This window comes from Chionomys nivalis, chromosome 2, assembly GCF_950005125.1.
Source record: "Chionomys nivalis chromosome 2, mChiNiv1.1, whole genome shotgun sequence".
In the NCBI taxonomy this organism is placed as follows: Eukaryota; Metazoa; Chordata; class Mammalia; order Rodentia; family Cricetidae; genus Chionomys; species Chionomys nivalis.
The window spans coordinates 124,846,153-124,862,083 of record NC_080087.1 but is presented as its reverse complement, the minus strand read 5'-3'; the positions used below and the strand labels follow the sequence as shown (position 1 = coordinate 124,862,083).

General features: G+C 41.2%; 1 protein-coding gene across 1 annotated transcript in view; it reads right to left on the bottom strand.

Moving 5' to 3' along the window:
* Positions 1-213: 213 nt before the first annotated feature.
* Positions 214-15,931, bottom strand: part of LOC130869306 (cofilin-1-like) — a 64,320-nt gene continuing 48,602 nt past the window's right edge. Inside the window, exon 2 of the mRNA XM_057761299.1 lies at positions 214-504. Within this exon, the coding sequence (XP_057617282.1) occupies positions 214-504 (291 nt within the window). The remainder of the gene's footprint in view (positions 505-15,931) is intronic.

Here is a 15,931-nt window from a genome sequence, read left to right as displayed (position 1 = left end):
ACGGTCGGGGCAGGGGACGGGGGGGGGGGGGGGGGGGGGGGGGGGGGGGGACGGGGACGGGGACGGACACATTTGGCAACTGGGGTGAAGGGATTACCCTCCCCCTGCTGGGATCCCCCCAGCACCTCAGGTCTGGCAGGAAAGGGGCAGCCTGCAACACCCATGAGCAGGTCTGGGGCTGCTAGATGCTCCAGGAAGGGGGCTGGAGGCGGCTCACAAAGGCTTGCCCTCCAGGGAGATGACGGCACTGCCACCTAGTTTCTCTGCCAGGGTGCTGCGGTCCTTGACCTCCTGGTAGCAGTTTGCTTGTAATTCATACTTGATTCCTGTCAGCTTCTTCTTGATGGCATCCTTGGAGCTGGTGGAGATCATTTTGTTCTTAAGGGGTACACTCTCAGGGGCCCAGAAGATGAACACCAGGTCCTCCTTGCTCTCCTTGGTCTCATAGGTGGCATCGTAAAGAGCATAGCAGCGGTCCTTGTCTGGAAGCATCTTGACAAAGGTCTGTTTTGTTTTTAAAGAACAGGCCAGTTTAATTTAGGTTTGTCTGATTTTTATTCACAACTAAATTCAGATTATTTATAGTTGGCAGAAATTCTACATAAATCATATTGGATCCTTTTAATTCATCCTATTCAGGGACACACACGGTATTTGTTTATCCTGTTATCAGAGATACTAACTTGTATCACTTGGTTAAGACAGCTTCTGCTGCGTCCTGGTACAAACATTTTGGAATTTGTAAGCAGGCCTTCAGAACAAGACTCCAGTCCCCTACATAGAGGTTAACCTGTATAATCTAATCTGTTCTTTTACAGAACAAATTCTTCACTCTGTAACTATCCTGACAGGAACACAGATATGCAAAAAGGAAACCCTTGTGTCTCTCATTTGTCTATCATACTCTTGAGACAATAGGTCAGGCCTGAAGGAATGAAAATTCTCTAAGAAATCAATCTCATGCACAGAGAAGGGAAAGTTTGGGACTGATGCCATCCAGATGAGGTGCTTATCTCCCTGAAAGAGACTTTACATGGTGGTGACAACCTGCAAGACAAAATGGGAGATAGAAACCTGGGCAAAAAGGTGTGCCAGTCATGCTCAGAACCACACATTAACCGGGACTGCTTGACTGTACATCCCTTTTAACCTCTATGTAAACCTAAGCCTTGTATCAGGACCCCTAAGATGAGCGTGGGGGCGGGAGTCACTGCTCCATTTTATTCATTCTTCTTCCCAATGTAACCATGTTGAATAGATCCTTCTCTGCTTTTCACTATGACTTGCTCCTTCAGTTGCAGTGTTGAGAAAAAGTGGCCCAGTCTACATTGTTAGAGATTTCCTGGGCTCAGGCTCTGACCCTCAACACTCTGGTAAAACCTCCAAGATGTCTATCTATTGATCCCTATAATACAAGAAACAGAAACTACTGTCCACATCAGCAGGGTTCCTTCTAATTCTTCTACTGATCTTTAGTTCTGGTGTCTTGTGTGTTTGGTTGGTTGGTTGTTGGTTGGTTGGTTGGTTGATTAGTTGGTTTTGATTTGGAGATTTTTGCCAGTTTGGAACAGCTTTCAACACTATTCATCATTTATTTATTGTTTAAAAAAAAATCTTCTCTTTTGATGGCCTCCTCCTTTTTTGGCTAATCGTTATTTACCAATAGATTGTGTTCATGCTACTCAGTCACTGAGTGTAGAACGTCTCAAGTACCAGTCATGAAGTTTGTGTTTCCATGTATATCTCACTCTGTATGTTTTTCCTGTGCTAAGATTGAAATACTATGTGCTAAACAAGTGTGGTGTGTGTGTGTGTGTGCATGCATGCATGCACACACTGAGAATCAAGCATAAGGCATGCTACACCAGAAATAAAGTAGACACATTTTGTTTGTACATAATGTCAGAAGATATTGAATAACAATAAGTTCATGAGTGGTGTTGATTTCCTTGACAATAATTTACCATGTAGCCTTTTATTCCCATTGATATCTGGCATTGAAACATATTCTTTTATTCTCTTATGCCAATTTTATTTGGAATAATATTAGTATATTAACTCTCAAATAATGTCATATTTCACATATAGACTTCATGTAGCTCCATTAGTTAATTCTTGGGGCAGTGTTCTGTGCTACTGGGATTTTTGCAGAGAGTTCTTCCTTGCCCTATTTTCTTGAGGTGTTTTTCTGTAGCAGAAACCATCATCTTAACAACTTCAGATTCTCAACCATGAATGGCAAATATCTCCTTTTGTTTATATTTTTAATTTTTCTTTTCCAAAGTTTTATAGTTTTTAGCATATAGTTTTTACACATCTATGTCCATACATGTAGGGTGTTAGAATAAAGTGATTCCCCTGGACCTGACTTGACCATCTGCCATCATGGAACAGAGACTTTGGCCCAGCAGACACAGACACTCATGATCTTGAGAGCACTGCAGTCTCTAAGAAGGCAGAAGGTAGTCTCCTTTAAGTCATCACTTGTGATAAGTGGAAATTTTCAGTGCTGCAACTTTTTTGGTGTTAACCATTTTCCTGTAAATAAGCTCACACCAATGTTCCTCTATAAGCAAGAACTTCACCAAGTTCCAATAAGCAAGCCCTGTGGGGAGAGGGTGAAGTCCTGGGTAGAGGTGTGTTGTTGATCTGAGTATGGCCATGCCTAGGACCCCAATGCTTTAGGCCCATGAGAATGGTAAGGCCTTCCCCTGATCAAATATGGATGTTGACACTATGTGTAGAAATATCATTCACAAGCTGCCTTCTCCTGGAGCACTGCAGCCTACGCCTGATTCCCTACAGAGGCTCCTAGTGAGATTAACTCACCTGCCTCCCCCTTTAACTGTGTATAATAAACCCATCTCCTCATTCAGCAGCAGTAAGTAACAAGTGTGCTGCGTTTCTAGGAAGCTAGTTAGTCTTCATCAGAGCCCATTGCCTACCCAACCCCAGCTTTTCCATCCATGTGTCTGTCTTTTCTTCACTCCCAAGATAGGTCAATCCCAAAGCTGTGCAGGTCACAGCAAAGCCCTCAGCCATGCTCCTATAAGCAAGACTCACTTCACCTCCTATACCCCATAAACTTACTGGTTCACCAAGATTAACTAGTTTGCTCTCACTTCCCAGTCATGGGTGAAAAAACATCTGTTCGTGTCTCAAGAAAGGTAACCTGACATAGGACTATCAAACCTTTCCATCTCTTCTGAGGTTCATTTTTGAAATGACCATTCTTTTTAAAGGAATGTTTTAATGTTGAATATAATTTGATCCTATAAAAAATCTTCCAGATATCAAGATGTATAACAATAAATATACTTTGATAACATTTTGTTATAGGAGTGCAGACTGGCAGGGGTATAGTTAACATCTGTTGGGTACTCACTACTTTATTTGCTGCAATTTACAGGGAAACTAGCATGAATCTCAGAGACTGGAGTGACATCAGATACTTTACAGTGTATCAAGTCGACATTTTAAGCCACCATTTCTTCAAGATTTAGAGTGGAAGTCTATTCAACTGTCAGTAACAAGCAGGAATGACTTTTCATATCTATTCTTGCCCAGCTTTTAAAAACTAAATAGAATCATATTCCTTTCCTCCGAAGGTGTTATCTCGGGGTAGAATGAAAGTGACAGACTGTGACTAAAAATGCTTTATTTATTTGAGTAAATGTTACCCCATTGTTACCTATAAAAGAAGGCTTTGGCAGAAGCGACTTCTGAGAGAGGCCACATGGCCACAGGCTGATATCCATACAACTAAAGAGCACAAAGAATTAAGTCAAAGGTTAATGAGTGATTAGGGGAGAAGTCTGAGCCTGGAAGAAATCATTGATTTTTTTTTCTCTATCGAAAAGACATGTGTCTGCATCCTTGTTAATTTATTGGAGCTTTATTCTGATTTTAACTCTTTCCTGAGGGAAGAAATATAGTGGACTTCAACTGTTATTAAAGCATATTGCTAAAACATAAAGTCATTAGGTTTGTGCTTTGGACCAAGAAGTTAATTGCTGACACTATTAAGATCACAACTGGCTCAATATAAGCTTGAAATCTTAAGAAATAATTTTCTTAAATACGTTACCTTCCATAAGAATAAACAAGACTGAGCCGTTGGCGTGGCCTGTAATCCCAGCTACTCCAGGGGCGGAGATGAAAAGATCTCAAAGCCTCAACCAGCCTGGGGAAAGTGTGAGTTTAGACAGGCTTGATCAAAAATGTTTTGAAAGATTGGGGCCAGAGCTCAGTGTTGAAGAGAAGGTGCTAAGTTCAATCCCCAGCACTGCAGGAACACATAAGCAAACAGAGGGAAACCTCTAGTTATAGCTTTTTCTCATATCCTCTCTGCTATTCTTGACATATCCTAATGCTACGTCAAAGACAAAGCAAAGACAGGGAGGGATTGCACAATTGTGTTTGAGCCATATTTATATTGGAAGAAGTACAGAGAAATGGCTGAAGGACAGAGCATTGCCCTCTTAACTTAATCACAAAGGTAAGGCATTCCTGTGGGGGATGAAGCAATATGTGAGGTCGTGGCATAACAAATAGAAGATGAACAGTCGTGTGGTTGCTGGCATAAATTCCGAATATTTAGTTTACTTTATTCTGGTTAATTGAAAAATTCAATTCAACTGTAATTACTGACGGACAATAGAAGTTAGGGCTGGGATGGCGGCTCAGTCAGTAAACTGGTTGCCTTGGAATCAGTCACAAGGACCTGAGTGCAGTCTCCAGAATCCACGTAAAAGAAAGGTCGGGTGTGGCTCACATCCATAATGCCAGCACTGGGGAAGAAGGGATGGTGGATCCCTCCGCTCACTGGTCAGTCAGCCTAGCTTACATGGCAAATTTTGGAAAGAGCCTTTGTTTCAAAAGAAAGGTAGCCAGTGCTCCTGAGGAATGACACCCAACATTGCCATCTGGGTTACACACCACGTACATACACACATGCACGCACTCACGCACGCACTTACTCCTGCACTCGTGAAATTAGGTTTAAGTGAGTGGAGTGGGGAGTTTGAATGGCCAACAGTATATTTAAAAACGAACACTAGGAAAAGCAAATGTTAATGATACAAGATAAGACCCCTGGGGCGAGCACTTTCTGTGCCTGTTTCTCCCAGGATGCTCATCACTCCTGTTCCAGCATCGCTTGCTTACTGGTTAGTCTCCTATGGTGACTATGGGCTTATTAAGGCCACAAAACTTGCACTCATTTTTGTTTTTCTAGCCATCGACAGAAGGTCTAGGGCTTTCATTGGATGGTTTAAAATAAATAAAAAACTAAACAAACTTGAACTTTTATATTTATTATATTTGACTATATATTGCATATTTATTATTGTTATTATACAGGCAATTAGGACGTGAAAAGATGATGTGTGACTAGTTGTTAGAGAAATGCAAATCAAAATCACAGTGCAGTATCATTTCATGGTGGCAGGTTTAAAAAAACCAAGCAGGGTCTGGGGAGACGGCTCAGTTGGTAAAACACCTGCCATACAAGCAGGAAAAGTTGAGCTTGGGACCCAGTATCCATGTATAAAGCCAAGCCCCATTGTGTCCATCTGTAGCCCCTAAAACACACAGGGCAATTGGCCTAGACCTTTGATGAGCACCAGGTCCAGTGTAAGATCCTGTCTCATAATATGATGTAGGGAACAATGGCGAAAGATACTTGACAATGACCTCACGTGTGTACACACATGTACACATGCACCTGCACACACATGTACATGTACCCTCATGAACATATATATGCCCAACACACACACACAAAGAAAAGCAACACAACATAGTGAGCGGAGATGTGGAGATATTGGGGGGGGGGTGTACTGTTGGTGGTACTGTAAAATGTATAGTTGGCCATAGTGACATTGACATTCTGCAGTATTGACGAGTCCTCAAAAGTTAGAATTGCCCAAAGATTAAGCAGTTCCACCTCTAGGTTTGCACCCAAAAGAATCAAAAGCGATGGTGAGATGGTACTTACCTGGAATCCCAGCACTTGAGAGATGAAGGCAAGATGGACTTTCTAGGTCATCTGCAGGTATGTATCAAGTTTGAGGCTAGCCTGTGATACATGAAACCATGCCCGTTTGAGGCTAACCTGAGATTCATAAAACCATGTCTGAAAAATAACATCAAAAAATGAAAGGAGGACCTTGAAAAAGCATGTACAAACTCAGACTTACATTTTCCCTACCAGGCTGTGGTACATTCGGGACAAAAGGACCTAGCATGTGTGAAGCCCTAGGCGCCATCCTCAGCAGCACACACCCACACGCAATAGCCAAAAACTGAAAGCAAACGTGTTCATTAAAAGCTGAGTGAACCAACAAAAATGTAACCTATACATGCAAAGGAATATTACTCAAAGAAAAGAGATTTGACAGAAGTTATTACGTGGACAGATAATGTGCTAAGTGAAACGGGTCAGCTGAAGAAGGGGAATACCATATGATCCCACTCATCTAAGAAACATGAAGCTGTCAATTCACAGAAACAGACAGTAGAACAATAGTTTTCATGGGCTAGTGAAATAGGAAATAGGGATTTATTACATGTGATGGATTTTTACTTTTGAAAGATGAATAATTAATGGAGATTGGCTATGCAATAGTATAAATAGCTAACATTGCCAAGCCATATCCTTAAAAAAAAAGTAAAAGAACTAATTCTGTGTCATGCATTTCATATGTTATACCATAATAAAAGCTTTCATGAATGACTGAATGAACTCCAGGCTAAATAAATTAATTAGTGAATAAGTAACGTAAGGAAAATAGAGCTTTTGGTAAAGTATGATGTATTATGCTTTGAAATATTAATTAAAAATCTATAGTGCTGCCCTGTAAGGTATTTGAAAAAAGGGGCATGCTGTGTGTGGATGCCGTGTGCCTTTGGTAGCCGTTACGCTCTTCAGAAAATAGTATTTGAACTTGACAATTGGAAGAACTGTGAACAAAAGGGGGGAAAAAAAACTACTGAAAGGTAACAAAACCAAAGATAAAGGAAAGCATATAAAGAATTAATTATTTCAAAGATGAGGAGGCCAAGCATCTTTGAATAATAAGCTTCATATTCAGGAAGGATTATTACAGCTCACAAATTCTAATTTCACAAGTGAGGTGCGTTTACATCGCAATAAAAGAGAGCTAAGAAGAAAACTACAAAAGAGACCAATGAGTTTCTAGATGGTCTACAGACTGAAGAATAGAACCCAAAAGATTTAACAGCATTTTAAAAAAATATAGCTTTGAGTTAATATTAAAAAATTTTCAAAATTTGGAAGTGAGGAAAAGGATGTTTCATGGCCTTGAAATGCAACATGGGCCAGTACATAACAGACCAAATGTTATTGAAATCTCTAGGAAGTCTTATTTGGTGCCACATGCCTTTAATCCCAGCACTGGTGAGGCAGAGACAGGCAGACCTCATATAGGCTAACCAAAGATATACAATGACACCCTGTATCAAAAACAAAATAATTTCTAGGAATGCACATTCGTTTAATATCCTGTCTTCTAATAGACAATATCCAGCCTTGGTGAGTTTTGTGTGGCCTTGGTGTGCAGAAGTAACTAGGGCAGGCATACAAACCAAACATTTACTGAGAATCAAGTATAAAGAAACATTTTAAAACAATTACTTGATTTACACACACACACACACACACACACACACGTATAACTTTACCACTACGACAAAATGAAAGCAAATTTGCCTATTAGTGAGATGGATGTCTTCAGTTATTCATACGTAGAGAACTAAGTCTTGGCTGAATATTTGATACTGTCAGACATGTAACATCTTCAGCATTTTTCAGAGTTAACTAATATTTGACTTCACAATCCACAATGCTAAAAACAAACACTGCTGTATAAATACAAAGAACAAAATAGCATAACGACACTTCAGACCAGCTCAGAAGTGTTGAAAAGATGGTCCTAATCCCAGACCAAAATTAATTTAATGATTTCTTATGAAACTCATGTCTACAACTCAAATGTCAATTTAAAACCAAATATAATATAACACAGTAAAGTTCAAAAGTCTATATTAACTTGAATGCTAAGGAGTGATGGTGGGAAAATATTACACTTCATTTTCCATAATTAAACCACTATAGTTCTGTAAGAGCAGAAAACTTGACATGTGCAATAAAAGCAATGAAAATATAATGTACAATAAGTCCTAATTTGAGCAAAAGTGTCTCCACTGTGTTACTTGGGGCTGTATGGCATACCTCAACAGACAGTGCAAAGTACGCGTGCTGTGTGCTCAGAACCAAGGGTACAAGTTAGGGCACACAATTCAACACAGATGAGCGTGGTGGCCAGAAACACTCCAGATTCATTACATTTGGCTCATTTTATCTATTTATTCATTAATGTTTAGCCTTTGCCTCTTCAGAAGTCTCTTATTGTGGCTAGTGAAGTGGTTTAATGGGTAAAGGTGTCTGATGCCAACCCAAATTCGGTACCCAGGACCCACATGGTAGAAGTAAAGAAATGGTTCCTGAAAGTTAACCTCTGACCTTACATACACCCAGTGGCACACACACCACCTCCCACATACACATACACAAATGATAAATAAATGTAATATGTATTTAATTGTGTTGGCTAGTTTTAAATGTCACTTTGAGACAAACTAGAGCCATCTGGTTTGAAGAAAGAGTCTCAGTGGTGACTCATCTATATCTGGTTGGCCTGAGGACACATCCTCAGGTGACTGCTTGATTGTTACTTAACATAGATAGATACAGTCCACTGTGGGCAGCACCATCCTCTAAGCAAAGAGTCCTGGGCGGTATAGGAAGGGAGAAAGCTAGTCCACAGCAAGCAAGCAAGTTTGCATGCGTTTCTTTTTCTCTCTGCTCTTGACTGTGGATGGGCTGTTTGGGTCCCTGCCTTGACTCAGCTGCAAGAATGTACTCTGAACCAGAATAGTGAAAACAAACCTTTTTTCCCAAAGTTGCCTTTTGTGGGGGTATTTGATCACAACAACAGAAAGCAAACTAGAACATTACTTTGTAAAATCGTTTACTGTTGAAAAGTTCTGTGGACACACCCATCACATTGCATGACCCCATATGGGTTCCTGTCCCACAGTTTAGGAAGGGCAATCCTCATCTGAAAGAAAGTAAGAAAGGACAACCTCAGTGTAAAGAAGGATATTACAAGAGTTGGAGTTCATTGTTTGTTTTCGAAGTAGACTGGGGGAAGGCTCATTTTGAGTGTGTTGTGTGCATGTTGGCAGGTTCTAAGTTATCAAGGAAATCTGTTAATGTACTTATAGCACTGTGAATTGTCTTTATAAGCTCCAGAAGAAACCAGAAACTGCTCAGGTGATGTGAGAAGGTCATCTGTCTATCTGTTGCTTTCATTGATTAATTAATAAAGAAACTGCTTGGCCTGATAGGTCAGAACATAGGTGGGTGGAGGAGACAGAACAGAATGCTGGGAAGAAGGGAAGTGAGGCCAAACGCAATGGAGCCAGCCACCACGTCAGACATGCTGAATCTTTCCCGGTAAGCCACCACCTTGTGATACTACACAGATTATTAGAAATGGGTTAATCAAGATGTGAGAATTAGCCATTAAGAGGCTGGAACTAATGGGCCAGGCAGTGTTTAAAAGAATACAATTTGTATGTTGATATTTCGAGTATAAAGCTAGCTGTGCAAGAGCCAGGCGGGATGAAAAGCAGGCCTGCTCACCTCCTCACTACACTCAGGGGCTTAAGAAAACACAAGTAATTGTATCTTTAAGGAAGTGATTGAGACAATTAACATCAGTCTCCAAAAAGCCTGCAAAATAATAAAAACAACAGAGTGGAAGTGTAGCAATGGACAAAATGGAGCTTGTCTTTATCAAAGTTCATGAATCATAAAATGAATTATGCCCTCAGCTTCTCCACTCGACTGTGAGTTCCCTGTGGGGAGAGGAATGCTCTCAACCACGCTCATCTGTGTTGAATTGTGTGCCCTAACTTGTACCCTTGCTTCTGAGCACACAGCACGCGTACTTTGCACTGTCTGTTCAGGTATGCCATACAGCCCCAAGTAACACAGTGGAGACACTTTTGCTCAAATTAGGGCTTATTGTACATTATAAATTTCATTGCTTTTATTGCACATGTCAAGTTTTCTGCTCTTACAGAGCTATAGTGGTTTAATTATGGAAAATGAAGTGTAATATTTTCCCACCATCACTCCTTAGCATTCAAGTTAGTGTAGACTGTTGGAAATGAGAAAAGCACTGTATGCATATACATAGTAGCGAAGGAGGAAAGGTAGCAGGACAATAGCCAAGACGGAATACGCTCTCGGAACACCCATATGCAACAGTCTCACGCATGCCTCATGTTCAGGATGATGCCTGCTGAGTTTCCACAGACTTGATCTAAAAATATCACATCAAGGTCGAGTGACATACACCTGCAATCCCAGCACTCGGGAGGCTGAGGCAAAAGGATTATAGTCCGAGGCCAGCTTGGGCAAAACAGAGAGTTTCAGGCCAACTTGGTATATATAGAAAAATGCTCTTTAAAAAATAAGAGTAGAAATAAAGCATGAAGGAGAATAATATAAGATATTGAACAAACTCACTCAGCTCTTAAATGACCAACTAACAACCAGGAAAATAGGCTGTCATTTTATTGTTCTACTTCAAACAGAAACCTCAAACTACTGGACAATATAATTGCCAGAAATCCAATAGTTTTCAAACTGATAACACACAGGAAGGTTGTTCAGTGGTAACAAATTTTATTTTCATTGCACAGGACCTGAGTTTGGTTCCTGCACCTCCATTAGACAGTATGCAACTACTTGTAATTCCAGCTCCCAGGGATCCGGCACCCTCTTCCAACCTTTGGAGGTTCCTGAACAGATATGGACATAGCCTCACACTGTTACATACACACATGCACATAACTAAAAGTAAATTAAGGTCGTTAAACAAATTCAATCCAGAAGAAAAGGTGGCATATACCGTTAATGTTGCACTCAAGAGTCAGAAGCAGGAGGATCTCTTTTTAAGGCCAGCCTTGTCTACAGAGAGAGCTCCAGGACAGCCAGAGCTATGTAGAGAGATACTCTCTATATAAAATAAAATAAAATAAAATAAAATAAAATAAAAAATAAATTAAAAGAAACAGGGAGTAAACAATTTGCCTTCTCCTATCTTTATGAGACATACATTTTTATTTAGTATAAAACTTGGACTCTGGTTCAGGAATATTAAGCGGCTGTATAAGTCCTCTCAATGATAGATTGATAGGTAAGAATATAAACAATTGACAGGTGTCAGATATTCAACTTGTATATATGTAGTACTCAACGTTGATTTCCTAACACAAGTAAACTCTATTTTAAAAAAAATGTATAGAGGCAGATAATTTCCCTTTACCCTTCCTGTCTGGAGAGGTAATAAATACATTTAGAATGTTTTCTTAAATCATCTTCGAATAGTATTGGTAAGGCCTCAACCCTGCTCATATGCGCTATGAGCTCCTCTCTGGTGGCGCTACCTCTGACGCTCCTGTGCTTTACACAAATACGGACAGACGAGCAAGCAAAGTGTCCTTTAGGTTGTCTGTGGATCATCAAGAACACTCGGGGAAATAAAACGGTATAGCACGAAGCAACTCTTAAAACCCGAGAATAATAAAGACAAATGTCACAAGCTGCTGCTAAAAAAAATGCCCTGAACATTGATTTGGAGCGAAGATGATAAGCAGGCCACCCCGTTATGTCTCTAGACACAAAATGGCAATCATGAAGACTGACCACAAGACCAGCATGCTTGAGCTATTGGTTTGTCTGTTTTCCATAGTAAAACATTTTCCTAAATGCAACTGGTTTTGAAAATTCTAAGGAAAAGTTTCTCGATGGCTGCTGTGGGAATGAAAGCATTTTGATGGGTACCCTCCTTCCACATTATAAGATTCTGGAATTTCCTTGCAGCTGACAGGTGACAACTTCAGCTCAAGTTTTGAAGTGTATGGGCAAGTCCGTGCATCTTAAGAGGCCTCCGTACTTGGGAACTGAGAGATGAATAGCAGGAGACATGAAGCTTAAGCCCAGAAAACCAGAGACAAGAAGGAAGCCCTTGTCCGTCACAATAGACGCTCCCCGCCCAGATCTGAAACAGCATCCCCACCTGACAGGGATGAAGGGCTTCAGCGGTGGAGGACCGGCTGGCACTTACACTCTCATTTGGGTTACCTATGAAACCGATAAATTATTCAGCACGGCCTGCCTGATGCCTTGAAGCTCGCTCTCTTCTTCAACCCAAATTGACAAAAGCAACGACTTAAATCTATGGGCAGTCGATTCTTATAAAAGAGAGCGAGATCGATCGGAAACAAAAGGAAAATTTTGCTGAGATACCAGGAAGCAATTCCTCTGGTCAATCCACTAATTAAACAAAAAGTTCCTCTCACTCAGGAAGCCCCATCTTTTAGCAAAGGGCACTTTCTTCTTTGAGGAGACCATGTTCATTTGATTTTAAGGTATAAACACGATTTACATTAATTCTAAGAAAAGAATTGGCTGCCTAATTATGATATTGGTGTTTTCTTTGTCTAATTAGGTAGTTCAAGACACTAATTTGATTCATAGCTGTGGCATGTTTTTATAGACTTTGGCGAACTTTAATTGTTTATAAATATTGGATTGTCAGATCTTGAGTCTTTGCTAGAATCTCATTTGATTCCGTATGCTTTTAAACTTGACAATATGCTGTCCATTTCCTGGGACTCTTTCATTCTAAATGGCCCTGGAGGTAAGAAAGAAAGAAAGAACACATATGGCTCACATAGCTAGAATCCATTAAAATTTTTGCTCTTGGCAGCAGCTAATGAGTTATTGTCGGGAAAAATATTGTCGATGAGCCCTTCCTTCCTTAATATCAAAACTGAAATACAAAGACAGCCCCATAGTCTGGTTGTAAGCATTAGATTGCACTTAAATGATGACCTTGGTTCCGTAGCCGGACCTACTGGGAACGCAAATAGAAATATGAGAGAGTGTGCGTGGTGTGGAGAGAAGGCTAGTGCTGGCGAAGTCTCCAGGACCTAATAACAGAAGGCCAAATTGGTCACAGGCACAGGCTGGCCACATCCTTGTAGCTAGGCAACCACTCTCAGAACTGTGTTCTGCACTCCCGGTGTGTGCAAATGGAAGCTGTCACCTCCACAGCTTCTGCGCATCCCCCAGGTGAGTGATGTTCACCCACAGCGGCCCAGGAGTAACTGTGAAGAGCAACCCACAGCAGAGAAGAGAATCGCGCCTCTGCTGCCGCTGCTGAGACAAAACGTAACTTTCTGGAAGCCATCATTCCTCACCCTGGTTACCTCAAATTCCCCCAAAGACACGTTGTGCAGAAAGCCAAACAGACGCCTCACCCACTCTAGGTGGGGCAACCAGGTAAGCTAGCCAAGAATCTACTCCTCCAACCTAGGGCAGGGCAGAGGGACTGGGTTCTGCTCGGTGTTCCGGTTTTTACTCTAACACAAAGTCCTACTTGGCAGGCAGAGTATATATTCCTCAGTAACAAAGACACGCTAGGAACTGCATGCAAATTTTCATAATTTTCATTTTATTAAATCCAAAGGAAGCCCATCCATTTACAATTTTTTTGCTTGTTGTGATTTTTGATTTTTTTAAGACAGGGTTTCTTTGTGTATCCCAAGCTGTCCTGGAACTCACTCTGTAAACCAGGCTGGCCTCGAACTCAGAGATAAGCCTGCTTCTGACTCGGAGTGCTGAGATTTAAGGTGTGTAAGATTTATTTGCTTGTTTCATCATGAGGAAACCTATAACTGGTATCTGAACAACTTGGTAGGAAAAGGTCTTTAACCTGTCAATTTCTTCTTTTTGGTGCCTAATGCATATCAGCATTACATTTAAATCTCCGTTTGTCCAGTTATGATTTTCGGGCAAATGTCTCACTGGATAGCCCAAGCTGCCTCCACCTCCTGACTACCAGGATTACAGGTGTATACCACCATGCCTGGGTTTTGTTTTGTTTTTAGATTTTTTTGAGACAGGATTTTTTTGTTTGGTTGGTTTTGTTTGGTTTGGTTTTTGGTGGTGACTTGGCTGTCCTGGAACTAGTTCTGTAGAACAGGCTGGCCTTGAACTCACAGAGATCTGCCTGCCTCTGCCTCTGGAGTGTTGGGAATTAAAGGTTTGTGCCACTACCACACAGCTCACTTTAATGTTTCTTAATGACTGGTTACTAAATATAAATGAGTGGGCATGGATACAGGAGGCCATTAAACTCCTGAGAGGGTCAACAAGGAGAAGACCAGCAATAGGAATGAGCAAATTGTGTAATCCATGGTTGGGAGCCACCTTGTTTCCTTGCCAAATTTCCACAGTGTAAGGCCATGACAGGTCTTCCGGCTGGGAAAGATCATGAAGGTTGCAGTGTTCGGTGGCAGTGACGGAACACAGCAAGCAAATGAGGCACCTTTGACCCCCTCCCCTTTTATCCTTTCCCAGGACGCCTGGTGGCTGAGTGCCCTTTTATCCCAGCTTGCCTTTCTTTTCTCATCTTTCTCTGGTGCCTCTGCTCAAACCTGCCCTGGTCACACTGGTTTGTTGAGACACAGGCAGACACTGGTGTCTGATCTCTCACCTACATCACTGATAACTCCTGTCCAACTTCTCTCCTGAATTCCAAAGTTCCACATCCCACTGATGACTTAGTTTCTCCATTGCAATGTCAAAGAACTCCTAAAGTCAGTGCATTCAAACATCACTCCTGCTTTGCTTCTTGGATGCAAGCCATTGCCTGCCCCTCTTCGTCCTCACTGATGGCCACTCTGTTTAGCCCCAGACTATGGGAATTATACTAATCCCTTTTCTCAAACAAAGCATTGAATTCATCAAGAAATCAAACTGAGTTGATTTCTGGCATGACAAAAATTCTTGCCTAGCATGTGTGAGCCTGAGTTTGATGCCTTATTGTAAAAAAACAGGTAAATAAATACAGTGGGCTATATCAAGAAATCATACACACACACACACACACAGATTTTTTTGAGACAGAGTCTCATTGAGTAGCCCTGGTTAACTTAGAACTCACTATGTTAACTTAGAACTCAAGCTGTTCTCAATCTCACAGAGACCAGCCTGCCTCTGCCTCTCCCCTAAGTGCTAGAATTAAAGGTATGTGTCACCATCCTCAACCATAAATAAATCTTTTTTAAAAATGTTTTAAAGAAAATAACTAAAATTTCAGATAGTTAAACAATAGAGTTTCTTTGAAAGACATCACACGGTCGTGATGGCGTCTGAAACAGGGTCTCTCTCTCACCATGTCCTATACTGTTGTCTCAGCTCCTGCTTATCGCCTCAATGCAGGACATGCAAGCCAGGGCTTCACTTCCCAGAGGTGCATCATAGAAACCAGAACCTCTTTTCCCCAAAGCAAGCAACAGAGCCTTGAAACATAATTGCTGTCTTTCTGTCTTGGAGAAGATCATACAAAAAAAAAAAAAATTCTCTTGTCTGTCTTGCCGCCACACATATGGAAAGGCCATACAAAGAGCAGACAGACTTGCCCAGTTTCCTTCCTGAGCGGTCATGGCTCAATCACATCATTGTGATCCAATCACACTCCTCAACAGCTGCCCTTGCTTTATCAGGCCTGTAACTAAAAATAGGCAGTTTGTATCACACGGTCTAATCATGCCATGCCTAGAGTTATACCTGCGGGGATCAAAGTCAACACACAACACAGAGCTGTGCCCCCCGTGTTTACTACTCACAACAGACAAGTTATGTGATCAGCTTAGGTGTTCACCAACGGAAGTGCAGATAAACAGTACGTGGCCTGGGTACACCATGGAGGATCGCTCAGCCACTGAACAAAATCTGGTCATTTACAGGGAAGCAGATTGAGCC